Here is an 18,539-nt window from a genome sequence, read left to right on the forward strand (position 1 = left end):
AAAACTGATATAAAATTACATCCTTAAGTGACAATTTCAAGAGGTGATTAATCACAGGGAACAAAATATGGCACTTCGATTATATAGACGTTTTTCATGATAATAAATATTATAATGTACTGCAGTAACATACAATAGTTCTGATGATTTTTAACAACGACAGAAGGTAAAAGCGTAGGAATGTTAATCTACTTCCCTATACATCACAGAAATACATGAAATCTTCAAACTTCCTTAATCTGCTACAAAAACGGGAAACAAAAATATAAAATAAATCTGTGAAAGAATTTATAACTATAACGCAAAATTGCAAGACTTTTCCCCAGCCCGTAATGTGTCCTCTTACTCTTACCGCATCCTCTTACTCTTACCTTGGCCGCTTTCTCATCGCGTACCAGGAGGCAAGAGATTTACAACAACAAGGCGAGACATTGTATGATAGAATGAGTTAATAGAAGCTCGCCGACAGGATAACGGTTTTTAGATTTAGTAGAGGTTTTTCGGCGCTCGAACTGCATAAGGCCGCCAAAATGGCATTTGGGCGCCAAGGGGTGGATGTCAACAGAGAAGTCCTTACAGGATAACGGTTTGTTTGTTTGTTTGTTTTAGTAAGGTTTTACGGCACGCTCGCAACTGCATTAGGTCATATGAGTGCCAAGGGATGGATGTCAACAGAGAAGTCCGAACGGGGAATCAGGCTTACTCTGCTCATCTCCTCTCTAGCTTCAGCAGCACAAAGTCTGCTCCGACTATCAAGGCACCCCGGAAACAGCAGTTCACAAGAGAATGGCAAACATACAAAAGAAGTAGAGGAACAATGACAATAATAATAAGTACAAGGAAAGAAAAAGCAGAAGTTCTCCCATGTTGTTCCAGCACAGTATGAGCACGACATTGATAAATCAGCCCATTTACAATTCTACAGTGCATAAGAACATGCTAATAACGCCCTTTGAGAATGGCTTAAAGACAACTTCAGTCAGTAGCACTGCCTGCTTTGGGGGGGGGGGAGGGGGGTGTACGGTGTGAAGTTGGGGAAAAAACAAATGGACATACTTAGATAAAAGAGGAAGGATATTACAGAAGGACTTGCCTGCGGCGATTTTCAACCATAAGAGCAAGCCACTGAAACTTGGAGAGAAAAGTGTCATGTCAAACGCAGAAGAAACTGGAACCAGCACTGTACTCATCATGTGGCCCTCTTGGCTAGAGTGAGCAGGAGTAACTGAATTTTTTTGTGGAGTGATGGGAACCGGGGGTGGGGAGGGATACAGAAAACATAACCTCCTCCAATGTTGTATCAGTATGACTCAGCTTGGGAAATGTGGAGTCACATATTCTGTGCTGGTCATCTGAGGCTTTATGGTGCAATCTCCATCTCTGCCCTCACTATTGGAGGAAGGAGGAGGAGGAGGAGGAGGGAGGAGAGAGGAGGAGGAGGAGGAAGAAGGAGGAAGGAGGAGGAGGAGGAGAAAGGAGGAGGAGGAAGGAGGAGGAAGGAGGAGGAAGGAGGAGGAGGAAGGAGGAGGAGGAAGGAGAAGGAGGAAGGAGGAGGAGGAAGGAGGAGGGTGCGTTATTGTAACTGGATCAGACTGATAATTGTGAAACGAAATAAAACTTTAAAAAGGGACAAAATCCGTTAATTTTCACACCAATTAAACAAAAATCCTTGGCATAACATCTCTATAGAATCAAAATAACACCGGTAATCCAGAGATACACAGGCATGACCAGTACGTCCTGTTATTTGACAGGATAAAAATCAATACCCAACTTGAACTACTAATTTCTGTTTGTCTCACAACAGGTGCAACTTCCACAGGCAGATAGATAGATATATATATAGATATATATATATATATATATATATATAATATAATATACATGTATACACAGCTAACTTCAACATTTCCAGATTTTGAGATCAGTCAATGTGATGAAATCACAATAGACTTACATACAGTCCTATTCATCTAAATTACATTTTAAACAATACTATTAGCCATAATATTCACACATAAACACTATATGGGCACTTGTGTTTCATTCCAAGAGCCCTTTAATAATAATAATAATAATAATAATAATAATAATAATAAAAATAATAATAATAATGATATAAAATAACAATTAAAAATAATAACAACTAATGATGATAATAACAATAATAATAATAATAATAATAATCCCCATTAACAATCAGTTACAACACCTGGTCACATTTTATCACAAGGGGAAAAGCACAGAAGAAACACATAAAGTAATTCAATACAACAGGCAACACCAAATCTGAAATTTTTGAAAGAGCATCCCTTTCATCAAATAGTCTCTTTCACAAATAATGAAATGGGAAGGCTTGGCAACCATATCTTTCAGACTCCATATATACAGGTGAAATCTCAAAGGATGAAAGATTGACACAGAAAAATGCAAAGTAAAATTCTAAATATCTCTAAGAATGGCTATATAATATGTGTCACGACACAGTGGAATCAGGCGTTAGTCAACTTTTGGGCATGAGGAGTCAATGATATCATCGTAAAGCTTGTTTCTTTGTCTTGCATTCGATGAAAAAAAAATACCCATCTATCTTGAACAGAAGTCAAGATATTTCTGATTGAAGAAGTTGGGGGTCACCTGGTTTCAGAGGTAAAATTATCCAGAAAATGGCCGCCAAGGCTTGGTAATTTACATAGGTAGAGAGTCATTGGGAAATGAAAATTTACTTTTCCGTGTCTTTAATCAATGTTATTCAGTATAATCCTTAGATTACAGAAATGGGTTGTTAAAGAGACATGAAAGGCGTTAAGCCAAAAAGCCAAAATTCGAAAAAAATTTGTTACATCGGCGGGAAAAGGCAGGTTTTTTAAAATTCCATTATTTGGATGAGTGTCTGATTTCACCACGATGCCTCACATATTATCTGCTGTTCCAAACTGGCCTCCCATCTACTAAATCTACGTAGTAATCACACAAAGGGAAAACAGCAAAAAAGAAAAATTATTGCTGCTCCACTGGGCCAACTTCACTGTTAAATACAGCACCCTGAGCAAACATTGTACTCAACTTACGATAGCCTATTTTAAGGAAGATCATCCATCCTTTTCGGGAGTATGCGCATGAACACTGTTATGTCCTAGACAAAGAAATGCTAAAATTGACGAACCAATAGGAAGTTATTAAGTCCAAATCAGAAGCAGGTAGACTCACAATTGTAACCTTGGCTCAATGGGCAAATGTAGCTCATCACTGATGTCCATTTAATCAAACAACCAATGTTTTACTAGAGGTTTCAAAATATTAGAATGGCAAAGAAAAGCCTATAGCTTGTTCCCTTTCGTCTGTCCTCATTTAAAAAAAAATTCTGGCTCATTTATTAATTAACTATGCCCTTGAAACTTTGCATGGTACTTGTGCAGGCCAGCGACCAAACAAAAATTATTTTTAAAAAATCTTGATCCAGTAATGTAAAAAGTTTCTCAATCTGGGCCCCATATTAAAAACCGCTCATTGGGTGCACATACAAGTTCACTAAAACAAATTACTTACAATCACCTAGCCAACAAACTGCTTTTACCACCCTGTCCCTAAAGTTCATTGTAAGCCTGTAGATTTCATCCCGTGACTGTCAAGACATTTCAACGCGAGTCTCGAAAAGTACTCACCCTGTCTGTTGGACGGTGTTTCTTAGGATTATATTAAAAGTGTAGTGTTGAGGCAAATACGTCAACTTTTTAATAATTTAGGTGCATGCTGTAAATCCCTTATCATTTTTTAAACCCACTATAGGCTAGTATATATCAAAGAAAACATGTTAGAACCTTAGTTTGTAGTTACCTCTATAAAAAGGCTTTTAGATTCTGTTGGTCATCCAACTCTTACATCCATATGCAAAAGTGAAAAGATCAAGCAAAGCGCTTTAATCTTATCTTGTTTTAACTGCGGTAAGATGAAGAACAAGCTATAGTTGATGTGCGACATACAAGGAAGACAGCCACAGACTGTAATATAATACAATCGATCACAGTAACAAAGCATAATAATACAGCAACTCTTCAGGGTCCTTCAGAGAAACTCTCTGGCATTTCAGAAAATTGCACTATAGGAAATCTTAGAGTAAAAGACAGACATTTTACCACAAGACACAGACATGATGAACCACTGAGGTAGAAGTAGAATGAAATAACAACAACTTACTTAAAACATAATCAGCCACACAACAAAATGCTGACTCCGTTGTAATTTTGACTACAATCAAAAGTGAAATTGTGATTCTATGGGATTCTTAAAAAGACAAGAATAAAAAAAATAAGATGTGCTTTATTAATCCATAATAACTGAAAGTTAATAACAGTGTATTTTTCTTCTTTCACACACACACACATACAAACAAGCACACACACACACACACAAACACACTCACACAAACACACACACACACAAATACATAGCATCACATTAACACCTTACATTCTCTTCCGTTATCTTTTATTCTATTTATCCCTCTCTCACTCATTTCTCCCCTTGCTGCTAAACACATAACATGGTAATTGTACAGGCAACCACAGCAAAATATTACATTTGATTAATGAAATATAAAAGTGAACATTCTTTCTTACGGTAAAAATGATAAAACTTGTATTATTGTAGGCAAAAATGATTTCAGGAATATCTCTCTATTTGTTTTAGGATAGATTTGACCGCCTGCAATGCCCTGAAAATATGTGCTGGAAAAGAGAGTGCATGAAGTCAGTTAGTTTCTCCGGAATTATCATGTGACATTGTTTTCCCAATATATATATTGTTGAGATTATTTCCGGTGAAACCTTACCCTCTACACCTAGATGCCTTTTTTAAAATCAAAATTCTACTGACTTCAAATTCTTATTTTTTTCCTATTTTTCCATGCCAGGCAGTTGGTTGCACAAAATGTGAGGACACTTGAAAAAACATGATTGATAATATTAAAGACAATAGTCTTTTATATGAAAATAATATCTTCAGTAGCTCTGGTGAGCATCTTTCTAAAAAGATGTGGCATTATCCTGTGGGGACAACAGGCTTTATCTTGGATAAGCCACAGACAGGATAAGTCTCCTTTCTCTTTACGATTTATAAGCAGCACACTGTTTTATCAAAAAAAGGGACCTTTCCATTTTGCAAATTTCAGCACAAAAATCAAAATATGCTTTTACTCTCTTTCTAATTTACTTTTGTACCATTAACTTCATTACTTTGCCTTTTTTATAAAAGGTTTCTTTCCATTTGGCAGGCCCGGATGTTTTTTTAAATGTCATAGTGATCCACAGCTCCTACATTTAAAAAACCATTACATTTTTTTCTTACAGGGAATAATTTCTTTATAAAATTTCATGGGAGAATGCACATGTTCACCTAATTCTTCAATATCATTCTATGAAAACAAAATAACTAATCAATTTGTGCAGGCAAAGCAGTCTTAAACATTCACTTTTATTTAACAAACAAAAATACAATTTTTCACCAGTGTCATATATAAGTATTTAGCCTGGGCCTAAAGAAGGCATCAGGAACATCAAGTAATTGCCAGTTTCCAAATGGTGGCAGGGTCTTTTTAAGTTTCACAAAATTAACAAAACAGGATAAGCATTCTGCTTCACAGAAACTCTCATAATATCACAGAAAGTACTTGTTTGAACATAAGTTCACTAAACCAATATGCTCTGCAAAGAATGAAATGGCCAAGCAAATGTACTTTCATGATTAGAACTGAAAAGAAGCATTGACCACCAGCCACACAGGCATAAAGAAAGGGTACATCAATGTAAATTCCAAAACAAGCACACCGATTAAATGTAAATATACATGATAGAAACATTTGAAATAAAATATGGAAAAAATTTCTGAATTTTATGTACTACAATTTAAGAATAACTACGCTAGTTCTTACATATTGGAATCATACTTCATTATACACATTCATAAATCTTAACGCTGCCGTTCTTGTTAACACTTTTCACCCACGAAACGTGTACAGCGCGCAACACATATCCCCACGGACCAAGATACAGGGGAAAAGGGATGGCTTCTTACTGTCACCGATCGGCGTCCTGAGGGGGCATAGTGTCAAGTCATTTTTGGAAACGAATGAAGAAAAAAAAAAGCATACAAATGTAACCAATTTTGAATCACTTATGGAAGTAATACGTACAAGTAAATAGAAGTAACAGTATGGAACTCAGAGGGGAAAGTAACCAATCTGTTACAGTGTGTACTTCATGTCCAGGATGAAGGATGCTTTATTTTGGGGGGGGGGGATTTACAGAAAGGGTGAGTGGGGCACTCTGAAGCTGTACAGAGAAGGAATAGGGTATTGTTACAAAGTTTGAAAGAAACATTGCGAAGATCATTTGACTGGTTCTACTGTCTATGTTCTGAAGATTATGTCAGATTCACTGCCTTAACTTCTGGCCCCGAACCAGCGAGAATACTTGTAGAACAGTTGCTGTTCTACCCACCTTGTTATGAGAATACTGGTAAAGCTATATCTGTTACAAAAACTTGTCCAGACCGCTTATCCATTTCACAAAATAACTGATAGCTTACACTTTTAAAATTCCTAACCTCTTTTCAACTAGTCTGCTAGCTATATTGTAATAATTCTTACTATGCTGAAATTATTTAAATAACAATTTTCTCTCGGCGAAATGTGAAAATTCCAAAGAGACTGGTGCACTGGTTAGACATGATAGACGTTTAACCGAACAAGATTGGATTTCATTTGCTAGCACGCACCAGGCCCAGGTGGAAGCAGTATACAGCTAGATGCAGGGCACGGTGATTACTGTACAACATCACATCCCATTTATCTTGACTGCAAATGAGAAAAGAAGATGGAAATCAAAGAGAACAAAGTTGAAGAGAAGCAACGTGTCATCAACTCAGCCATACCAATGCTGCCAAAATTTTGTCATTCATTTCTGTCCCTTTGTATCAATTGTATGAATACATGTAAAGTCCAGGGCAAACAAGTAATGTTAAAAAAAACTAGATCAGCAAAGATTGCTAAATAGCAAAGTTAAGAAAGATGAACAGATATAGCACAAAGTCAGGCGCCCAATGCTCCCAAACAAAACAACAGCTGGCCATATGACACTCACTTTGAAGGTGAGAAAACGAGGTCAGGCCCCATCTATTTGTTCCAAAACCTGAGGGGACAAGCCCACTCCACATGAACCGCACGTAAGAGCATGTACACACTGGTGACTTAATACAAGGCTGAAAAAAAAAGTTCTGATCAAAGACCTTTTACTGTTTAAAACCTCCTTTTTATCTTCTTTCAAATCCCATGAGTTAGTAAATTGAGCATGGTGCTATACATCTGTGAATTTTCATCTTGGCTGTTAAAATTACCATAATATGATTATTACAAAAATAGACCTATATCTTAGCCAGCTGCACCGTAAAAGAATGTTTTCATCTGTGGTATTTTCCTCTTTCGCAGGCTGTCAAACTCACAATGTCGTACCAACCCCAACCCATAAGCATAGTATCAAACAAATAATTACGGAGCACTTTTCCTACAAAGTGTCCTTCTCTACAGTTGAGCTTTTTTCCCCCCACAAATAGATACATTGCACAGTGAACTTTGTAAGTTTGTGACCCTTTGTTCCCAGCAGGCAAAAGGGGGAAAAATCTAATGATTTGAAATCATTTTCTTCATTTTTATCAATTAAACTAATATGTTTTCTAGCGTCCTGACACAAACACAAATGATGGTTCAATCAATGCCTTCTTAATACCTCTCTCTCATACTCCGGTAAAAGGTCAAAATTCCTTAGCCAGAATCAATGCAAATGTTTCAGTTCATATCAACTGAAACCCAACATTTCTTTAACGAAAAAAATACATAAAAGACACAGAGCATCTAGATTCGGAACTTTCTTTTTAACAATAGAAACTGCTTCAGCCTTTTCTGTATTATTATAATACAATGCAACCGGTGCAGAATACAATTCTGTCAATGTTGTCAATTCAACTACATGTAGTAGATACAAGTACAGGAGAACACAACAGGCAGTAACAAGATTATCTTCTCATCACTGTATTTGTTGTATAAATGTTTTTTCGTTCAGCTTGTGAGCTCAACAATTAATGTAGTTTAAACAGAATTATTTCCTTGTGATCCTCTCTTATAACAAGCCATAAAATGAAAGCGAAAGGGTAAATAAATACAACATACTTTTCATTATTTGACAGCAACAGCACATTATCGATGAAAAGTCAAAAGTTTTCACAGAAGAATAAAAATCTCAAATTTACACATTACAACATGTGATTCTACAGATATGATTTCAACTTTTTTTTCACCTTCAACAAATCAGAAATTTTAACACCAAAAACAGGGACTGTGCTTTCTCGCTGTACTAGACAAGACACATACTCATGGTTCACATTATAAAACAAATTTAAATGGCACTTATATAAAGATATATCTTTGTGGGCTGGACAGATATCATGTACGCCTCATACAGTGAACTGTGCAGTGCATGGTAAACACCAGACTGATTTGGCAATCACTGGAGCAGCATTCAAGAGGAAGTTCATATCAAATGAATGTACAACAGATTGAGCAGAACTGATCAACATTCTATTGCAAGCCTGAACCTGCTGTGGAAAACAGAAATAAAGATAACACTGTACAGTAGACAGAGTGCAAAATGGAGTCTTATCACCTGACAGCACATGCACCTACATACAAAAAAAAGAGACAATTTCACATCAAGAGAACTGTCCCATCTGCAAATTGTAGTATCTCTAAAATGCCAAGCCGCTCACAACCCAGAAAAAGATTCTTCAGAAGCATTCCGTGCAAGCTGCCATTTTACAGTCGCTTGAACACTAATATACTGATAATAAGATCTTTTTATTGTCTCACTCTGGAAGCTATTCATGCCTGGTTGAGGTGAGAAATTTGTCAAAAGTATCTTTATTAAGGATACCGGTAAAACATTGGCCTCTGCTAAGATTCAAAGACGAAAAACAATTATAGTCTCTAGGAGTTTAACCATTAGAATATCAACACCAAAAAGTAGCAGAAAAAGGGACAGTTCTTTCAAACTTACGTCACAGGTTTATACTGCACAATATCAATAGAAAACTGTTCATCCAGGTGTTTAAAGTAGTGAGCATTTAGCAAAACAAAAACTTTGTAAAATAAACAGATTTTAATTACAGTAGCAAGGGTATTTCACCATGAAACAAATTTCCACTAGCAAACTAAAATTAAATTAGGATTCATCTTAAAAACAAAGCGTCTGAAAAGAACCTCATTCAAGAGCAGTTCCTCATCCTCTGTCAACATAAATAGGTAAAGAATAAAATAATTACTACTTAACAGACCGAATGAGTCTCTGTGTGTAACCAACTCAAAAATGAAGCTGAAGTATTTCTTTTAAAATCAATAATAAGTACTGACAATAAGACTTGACAAACAAAAGTAAATTATGCAAGATATGGCTGGGAATATATTTATATAATCATAAACCTCAATAACCTGAGAAAATGATCTGTGGATAAATTTTATCAGCTCATAGAATTGGGGGGGGGGGGGCAGAGGGACACAGCCTGGGAGAAGAAAAGCCAATGAGAGGGAGAGAATGAGAGGGAGAGAAAGAGAGGGGAGAGGAACAAAAGGTCTAAAAAGGAAAGATGTGAGGGGTGAGAGTTGATAGCACAAAAAGGAGAGGAGTAAGCTCTAAGAACGTCACTTTCTGGAAAACTTCTCAGCAAATTACAGGACAGCATGTAAACTACATTTTTTTAAAATATCCATACATGATAAAACAACTTTCCTATGATTTTTTATTTCTTTCAAGACTGTGAATGAGTTTGGAGTACATGACCAGTAAGCACAATATCCTTACACTTCTCAGGGAGTAGTCAAAGGAAACAGTTAATAAACATAGAAGGCATTCAAGAACCTACCATCTACATCTCTATAGCCATTCATATCAGTCCTTTTATTCATTAGAGACACAAAAAAGAGTGGTAGCTTCTATAGAAGACGCAAAAGTAGTCTCACCGGGCTTTACCAAATCCTTTATAAAAAATATGGTATTTGCAGACAAACGAGAACACTCTAATCTGATCAAGAAGCCATTCTAGAGTTTCAACTTTTAAAATATTGTCAAGAATTTTAGTGCTGTCCACTAATACTAATAGTAATACTTTACACACAAGAGTTGCAGTAAAACGTTCGCTTCATTGTGAACAGACATTACTTCTATTCAGCTAACACCAATTTTTAACAATTAAGGAGAGTGTGAACCCCAACTTTTTAAAGACGAAATTTTTAGAAAATAACAGCCACAAAAGAAAAAAAAAGGAGACCAATGTTTACGCAGGATATCAGGCATCCACAATATTTTTCTTAATTATATAAAGATGAAAATGACTGAATCCATCTTCAAAGCTGCTCTTCAAAGCAAATATATTGCTGTTGTTTAATCTTTCATAAGACAATAAGATTAACTTGTTGACATAAAAGGCCATTTTTGTCAAGACAGGAAAAAATTAATTTTCAAGAAAAAAATTAAAGTAGGTCTCTCCAATACATAAAAAAAATAAACTAAACAGATAGGTATATATGAGCTAGGGATGCCACTCCCACTAGGTGCACAGTAGCGACTATCCACTTCTTTAGAACCCAATTGGAAGGAATGCGGAAAATGAAAAACAGAACACTAAAATATTTTAAAATCTGAAAAAACGGAAAGTTAGTTTTTAGCAAAACAGTCTGTAATAAATTGTAAGCATACTACAACAGGAGCATAGAAGAAATCCCAAAAGGCAAAAATTTGCACTTTTTTTACACTGGTCAGGTCAAACAGACCATTTCATTATATTAGATGCTTTCCTCACACCAGAAAAGGTATTCAAATCATAGAAATAACATTATCAAAACAGGCAAGAGATATGGGAAAGTGTGAAGAATTGTATCTGTACTGGCCTTTTATGAAACACAATGTTCACAGCTGATCATTATCTCACTCCTTAACAAATTCCACTAAAAAGAAGGTGACCCTAGCTCATACTCTAAACAAGGCATTCTTTAACATATTGCCTGAAGAACTTTCGAAGTTCAGGTCAGTTACATATGGGTGTTTAATCAGAGGTCCAGCCTCTAAAACAACCATATTGTGATGAAGCAGGTAGAAGACCCCTATAAGTATCTTATCAAAAGGCTCAACCGATATTTCATTTATAAACCACAGAAGTTACAAAGCTTAAATGAAATTAAGTGTAAGTGAAGACTGATTAACAAAATGGCTGGCAAAGCAAAGATACCAGGTTGTGGGTGAAAAGGAGAAAGTTGGAAACTCTATGGATTAAACATACACAAATTAATTTTTTAAAATCTTTGTTACCAAATCAATCTAATCACCCGCAGAACAAATGGCAGGGTGTTTGTGGTTAATAAGCAGCACATGACACATCCAGGAGGGTACCTCCTCTCCCTGAGACAATAAAAGGTGTGCTCTCGAGTCACAACAAGGTCAACAGCACCACACAGCATCAATATTCAAAACAAATGTCTATTCCTTTCTTGACGGGTGTACACGTTTTTTTCTGAGAACTGACACAAACTGTCGTGGCAGCAAACTTGTAAGCCTGCCCGGAGTTGAGGGGAGGGGGGAGGGGGGGGGGGGGTGGGTGTTACTGAGCTTACTTGAGGTTGAGAACTTCCAACATGAGCGGCTCCACGTCCACCGGGTTTACCTGTAGCAAGATCTTGGCATGCTCCTCGCTCAGAACTTTGAGGTCACACAGTCGGTCCAGGGCGCTCACGTAGTAATCCTTGGCATAATCGTAGGAAAACACAGACTCCAGGTAGTGCTTTAGCAAAATAATGTACCGATCTTGAATGGACGAGATAAACTCGCGACCCGTGACATTGAAGCCGGCTGGATCAAAAATGATCAGTGCCTAGCAAAAGAAAAAAGACAAATAGGTAATAATCGGTTAAATCACTGTTTCATTAGCTTCGGTAACAGATTGGCAAAGGTTGCTACACAAGAAGGTCAGATAAGTGCTGAAGACTAGAGGTATTACAAAAGAGTAACATGCAAAGACAAGATGGAGGAGAGATGAGGACAACAGATGTCTAATAAGAAAGAAGGAGCAAATTACACCAGTGCACCTGTTAACCACCCGCAAATCATGGTTTTACACTTCAAAGTATCATTTGTAAATATAATAATTTAAATATTAATGAGTGAATGAGAATGATGCTTATCAATATAATGCTATTCAAACACTGCAAGAGTAGACGGCAATCCCCAAAGTCATGACTTGCTGCTGCTACCCACAGAAAAGAAATTTAAACAGTGACCACACTTTCTACATACACTTTTAAAACCCTTCCCCATTTACATTTATCCTAGATATTTAAACTATTGACCTTGATCTTTTCACCTTTGCTTATGAGATTACGAATAGGATTTACTGCATTTTTAGATATTATCATGCATTCTGTTTTCTTCATATTCAACAATAACCCTTTACACAGACTTTCCGTTACAACAGTATCTAGAAAAAACTGTGTTATTGGCATTTCTCATGCCATTAATATTTTTGCCATTCACTTTAAGACCTAGATATTTTTTCACAATTCTAAGAATACTTTCACTGTATATGTTAAAGAGGTTTGGTGATATAACACATCTTTGCCTCACTCCTCTTCTAATCTGCTTATATTCGCTGTATTCTCAATTAACTCTAACACCAGCATTTTGGTCCCAGTACAAATTCCTGATAATTCTTAGATCTTTTCCATCTACACCTAGTTCTTCCAATATTTTAAAATGCTCATCATGTTTAACGTTATCTAAAGCCTTTGAATAATATACACAATGGATAAATACAGATCTTCCTGTCTTTCAAAACATCTTTCAATTAACATTGTCAAGATGAATATTGTTTTCTTGAGCCCTTGTCAGGAACAAAACCAAACTGTGTTTTAGATATCTCTGATCTTAGACTTTTTCTCATCTTCCAATTAGTACTTGCAGCAAGGTTTTTATAAGATTACTTAGAAGGCTTATTATGCTTTGCACATCACACTCAGTGGCACCTGGTGCTTAAGGGTAAAGCTATAAAAACTAACATCATCATATCTTCTGGAATCTAACCGCTGTCATAGACAGAATTCAAGAGCTTTGTTGATATGTCAGTGCCCAGTCTGGTGTGACAATCACTTCTACTGGGATATTACCAAGCCCTGTGATTTTTCCTTGTTTCATTTTCTTAATGGCAGCTTGTATTTCTTCTTTCTGTATTGATGGTTCATTTATTTATTTCTTTATTATAAATTTTCTCCTCTATTGCCTTTGAAAAGTTCTATGTATTCTGACTATCCATCTGTTTTAGACAGTCCCTTTATCAATTAAAACATCTCCTCCTTTTGATCCTACGCATCCTGTATTTGAGCATCCTTTCATCCCACTTACTTCTTTGATTTCAGAATGCATGTGTTTGCTGTTTTTGTTTTGATTCTTCTCTATTTGTTGACATTTATCTTTTATCCATGTTTCTTTTACTTCATTCCATTTTTTCAAAAAATTTCCCTATTCATTGCTGTGTGAACATATCTCATAAGGAACGATAATCCACTTCCCAGTGCTGTGTAAGCGTATCTGGTTCGGCGGCTAAAACTCGTGTATTGTTTCGCTGATATTTCTGCTTCCACTAAGTCTTGAATAAAGAGAGCAGCATCCCTTGAAAGCTTATCCTTTTAACTATGAGGTCATATCTATATAAAAACTATTGGATAGAAAAGGCGGGCTCTCCAAAATGAAAACGAAGCAAGGTGTTTTGTTTTTCTTAAACACACAAAAAAAAACCATCGTTCAAGACCTGACCCGTCGACTCGGAACGCTTTTCTCAGTTCTTTACACTTGTTTACATTATTATAGATTGCTCTACTCCGAGTATTGGCTACGAATATAACTATTTCTTTCTTTTTCCTTCAGCTTATATGTAGTCTGATGAGAAGTACAAGCTGTGTCACCCATATAACAAAACGAGGTGTGTTGTTATTCTCACACACATCATGCAACGCAGTCAACGCGTAGAATCAGAGCACTTGTTCAGTCTTAGTTCTTTCAATAGTTTATACAAGGTTATGTTGATTGGTGGGTTGTTTATGGGTTGAACATCGTTTAGATTTCGTGGATTACATTCGTTCAATAAATAGGTAGACAAAAGGTAGTGGTATTCTTCTTTAACAGGAAACAGGAAGTGCGTTTATAGTTGTAAAAAAAAGGGGATCATCCTGGTACAGCATATGATTCATGACATCAGAACAAGTAATTCACATTACAATATATCATAATATAATAATAATAATGATATATGTATATGAGAGCAGATAATTATATAAAACCAGGTATACCTCTTTAAGGTGAGTTTATCTATTAACACGTTATGGCTTGCTCTAAGCAGGTCTTGTCAATGGATGAATTTATCTCATCATTTATCTTTCTATTGGTTTAAGTTTTACCGATCTGTCTCTTATAATAAGTGAATAATTATTGATTTGAGACAGTGACATGTGACTTCTTGCACACAGTAGACTTTTCCTGAACATGTAGGGTGCATGAACGGTTAACAGTCAAGGGGTTAAGGTGTTATACTTTGCCTCATTTGATTTTCTCTGCCTTCTCTATCCCATTAATGTTAACATATCCTGGGTCATCCATTTCTTATTTGTATTTTCTTCCACAGCTTCCTGTGTTGAACGGTATATTTTCCCCCATAGTTCTGATATTTTCCAGAGGTTGAAATTTATTGCTTACAGCTATAGAAAAATGTCTTTTCAGTTCTTGATTTGCTTTTAAAAGATCTATTTCGAATTTGGTTTGGTGTTTTGTTTCAGTTCTTTTCAGTCTCATCTGCATTTTACACATGAGCGATACATGGTACCGTCACAATCACAGTCTGCTCCTGGCAAAGATTTAGATGGTTTTATCCTGTTTCTGAAAGAGTACGAAGTCTAATTGGTTTCATTTTTTGTCTCCAGGGCTCTTCACAGCGTATCGTCTTCTTGGGTGATTTTCATACCGGTTGTTTGAAATCATGGAATTATATCAGGCACAGACATCAGATAAAGAAAGATAGGACTCAGAGGGTCATTATTGCACTACATCTACAGCTGGTCTCACCTGAAGTAAGGCGTATAAGTTGAGGTCCTCCAGGGCCATTGATTTCACTCTCCTGCAATAGTACACATGATTATTGTGCAAGGAAACAAATCCTGTTGCATTTTTTAAGATGCTGGTGGGGATCTCACCCTTCGGTGTTAACCAAGCATCTTTCTCGATGTTATAAAAGAGGGCCGACCGAAGAAGGAGGGTGTTCATGACACACGCTTTTAAAGCAGCAATTTGATCTTCCTGAGTAAGATGCTTGAAGTCTTCTAGATGTTTCACAAACATTATGAGCTTCCGAACCACCACCTCAGAATGGTTGATGAGATCAGAGGCTTTCTGGTACTCTTTCTCGATGGAGTATGGACCCATCTCAGGCATTGCTGCCAGTGTACTGCGATAAGCTTCTGTGATGTCTGAGAGGAGACATTTGTCTGTAGAGGACAACTGATGGTACATGTTGCGGTCTGTTGGAAGTGACTCCTTAGGAACATGCTTGAAGATGATGTCCGAACTGTTGCCATGAGGCTTTCCATAAGGCGTAGGAGGTCTAGTGACCTCTGTGATGTGATGGAAACTCTCTTGAGGGATCATCACGCTATCTGTTGTATCCACTTCAGATTTGATTTGAACCGCTATTGGAGACGTAAGCATTGTGCTTGATCCTTTCCTGGCACGGTTAGCCATGACCTTGCTCATACGTTTCCTTCTCTCAGAATCATCTGTAACAAATTTTTGGAAGAAGTATACAATAGCTGTGTATACAAAACTAAAGGCAAGGTACACCTTAAGTTACTTAAGTAGCCAACACAGGAACTAAAATAGGAAGTATGTTTATCTATGTCAAGTACATTTTAGAAGGCCTGTCATAACCCCACCCCCTTCCTCCCCATTTCTCTTCTGTCTTAATTTTTTTTTTTACTTCCTCCTTCTATCTCTTTACTTACTCTTCACATGGCTCTACCCCAGATAGGTCTGTATGTGTGTTCAGAGTATGGGTTCAATGCCCTTATCAACACTATCAGTATATTTAAGAGGCGGGGGACCTCTGAATTTAATGTCCGTCTCTGATAGGACCAACTCCCAAAACAACCAAAGTTCAAGAATGCCCAATCTGGGATTTGAACCAGGGCCATTCGCTCCCGGATCCAGTATCCAGTGTGGTACCATCTGAGCTAACAGAGCACCCAGGTAGGTCTGTACCATATAATTCAATAAGTAATAATAGAATAATACCGTAAACTATCAAAATGAGACAGGAAAAAAAAACCTGAAATAGGTCAAAACCATTTGAGCAGGACGAATGGCTATCCTTTCCTCTATTCTACTGCAGAAGAAAAAAAAATCTGCAACAACCATACCTAGAATCATGTCTCGATTCATGCCAATGCTGTAGCACTTTCTGATGCGACATGCCGGACAGAAACGCCTGGTCCTTAAGTCCACTACACATTTGTTGTCAAAAAGGCAAACCATTGACTGAAAAGTAAATACAAAAAAATGTTTCTTTAATCTGGTTCAGTGAGAACATGGAATGTCGTATCTGCCATCTGACAGTGAGCAGCAGATTATGCTGAGTCAGCACAGATATGGCCATGCCCCCTGGAATAGATAAGGACATTAGCAATAATGGAAAAAAGCAGCAAAAGAGGATCATACTACACGGCCCATTAACAAAATGCTCTGTCACCCATTAGGAATGTAATACATAATCATACAGAAAACCTTACTTCAATATCTTTTTTAGGCTTGAAGAAATGATTTTAAAAAAACAGCAGCAGGAGCGGGGATTAAAATTCCAGTTTCTCTCCGAGTCTCTGAGTCTGAGTAAAAGGTACCACATTGACACAATAATAGTCAATTCGTGCTGGGAAAAAAGGTAAAACAGACAGAAACAAGAGGGAAAGTAAAGAAGTAGGACCTACTTGTGGCACCCTCCAACCACCTGCTCCAATTTCTCAAATCATAAGAAGAAAAAAAATTAATGCGATAGAGAAAAATTTAAAGTAAGAGCATCTGTACATCTTAAATTGTTCTTAAGTTTATCTTTCAGGCATTTATCTAGAAAGGGCATCATTCTCAAAAATACAGCAGTTTTTAGAAAATTTGCATTGCATTTTTCCCACTTTTATGTAAATTTTTAAAAATGAAAATCCTCCTCGTCCTACTCACCACATGTTAAATTCTATGTCAGAGCTACTGACTGTGGCACAAAACATCAGCACAGACACTTAGCATGGATGCCCCAACTGAAGTCCAAACAAAGCATATCATAAGGAGACAAAGGTGAAAAGACAGTAAATTTTCATGCCTAGAATTAACAGACACTGACTTTATCACTAAGACAAAACAGACAAAATTAGTCACCTTATCTTTCAGCGCATTCCTCCGGAAAAATGCCTTACAAGATTCACATGTGATGGCATTAAAGTTGTATCCCAGTGCTTTGTCTCCACACACGCCACACGTTTTCTCATCTTTCAGCTTCATCTTCCGACACGTGAAAGAGGGCTTCTCCTCAGCCTCCATCCCAGACGTGCTGGGCTGTTCCGGCTGCCCTTGGCAAGTCCCCGCGCTGGCACTGCTGGACGACGCAAACATCTCATCCTCTGACATCATGCCAGAGGAAGCCTACAAAAAAATACAAGAACATTTTTACCGCAATTGCAGATGTTTTACATGACACTCCCATCAACATATAAATCATTAACACATTGCGGTCACTTCAATAAAGTGACGGCGAAAATTGTTCCGGTCACGGGCCCGAAAAGTCTGTTGCAGTCGCTCTTCTCGCTGTGTGATCAGATAGGGTATTGTGTGACTGCAAAGTGTTAAGGAGACAAACTGCTTTGAACCTGCATGTCAGGACCACGCCAGGCAGAGAGGGATACAATTTCTCAGCAGAAAGACTAGAGACACTCAATAAAAATTCTCTACACAGAGTTTAAGCTTCCTCCCCCCCCCCCCCCCCCCCTTCCTTTTTACTTCCTCGTAACATGAAAATATTTTGAAAAAAAGATTCAAAATTTACTGGAAAATAATTAATTTGTAATGGGTTTAGCGGCCCTGGGACCTATTATGATGAGAGTTCTGCAGCCAAAAACACAACAGGGAGGCAGTCAAAAGCAATGCACCTACATGTGGAAGTGGAAATAAAAATTTACCTAGGATTCTCCTCGTTCTCACCCCCGCAACCTCTCAAGACTTTAATAATATTAATACTGCCGCTCGTTCATAGGCACATGCCTGTAAACATCCCTTTATCCTGAGAAGACCCCTTTAACAGCCCACAAAAGGCAAGGATTTTGAACTGTTAAACAAAAATAGTATGCGACGCCATGATGAAATCAG

At 37.1% G+C, this 18,539-nt stretch overlaps 1 protein-coding gene across 1 annotated transcript in view; it reads right to left on the reverse strand.

Annotated features, from left to right (window-relative positions):
• Window positions 1-4,303: 4,303 nt before the first annotated feature.
• Window positions 4,304-18,539, reverse strand: part of LOC101853654 (nuclear hormone receptor HR96) — a 46,467-nt gene continuing 32,231 nt past the window's right edge. Inside the window, exons 2-5 of the mRNA XM_005088984.3 lie at window positions 17,556-17,819; window positions 16,550-16,667; window positions 15,204-15,910; window positions 4,304-11,967 (exon numbers count right to left, since the gene is read on the reverse strand). Of these exons, the coding sequence (XP_005089041.2) occupies window positions 11,707-11,967; window positions 15,204-15,910; window positions 16,550-16,667; window positions 17,556-17,819 (1,350 nt within the window). The 3' untranslated portion in view covers window positions 4,304-11,706. The remainder of the gene's footprint in view (window positions 11,968-15,203; window positions 15,911-16,549; window positions 16,668-17,555; window positions 17,820-18,539) is intronic.

The sequence above is a fragment of the Aplysia californica genome, unplaced genomic scaffold, assembly GCF_000002075.1.
Source record: "Aplysia californica isolate F4 #8 unplaced genomic scaffold, AplCal3.0 scaffold00002, whole genome shotgun sequence".
Classification (NCBI taxonomy): domain Eukaryota; kingdom Metazoa; phylum Mollusca; class Gastropoda; order Aplysiida; family Aplysiidae; genus Aplysia; species Aplysia californica.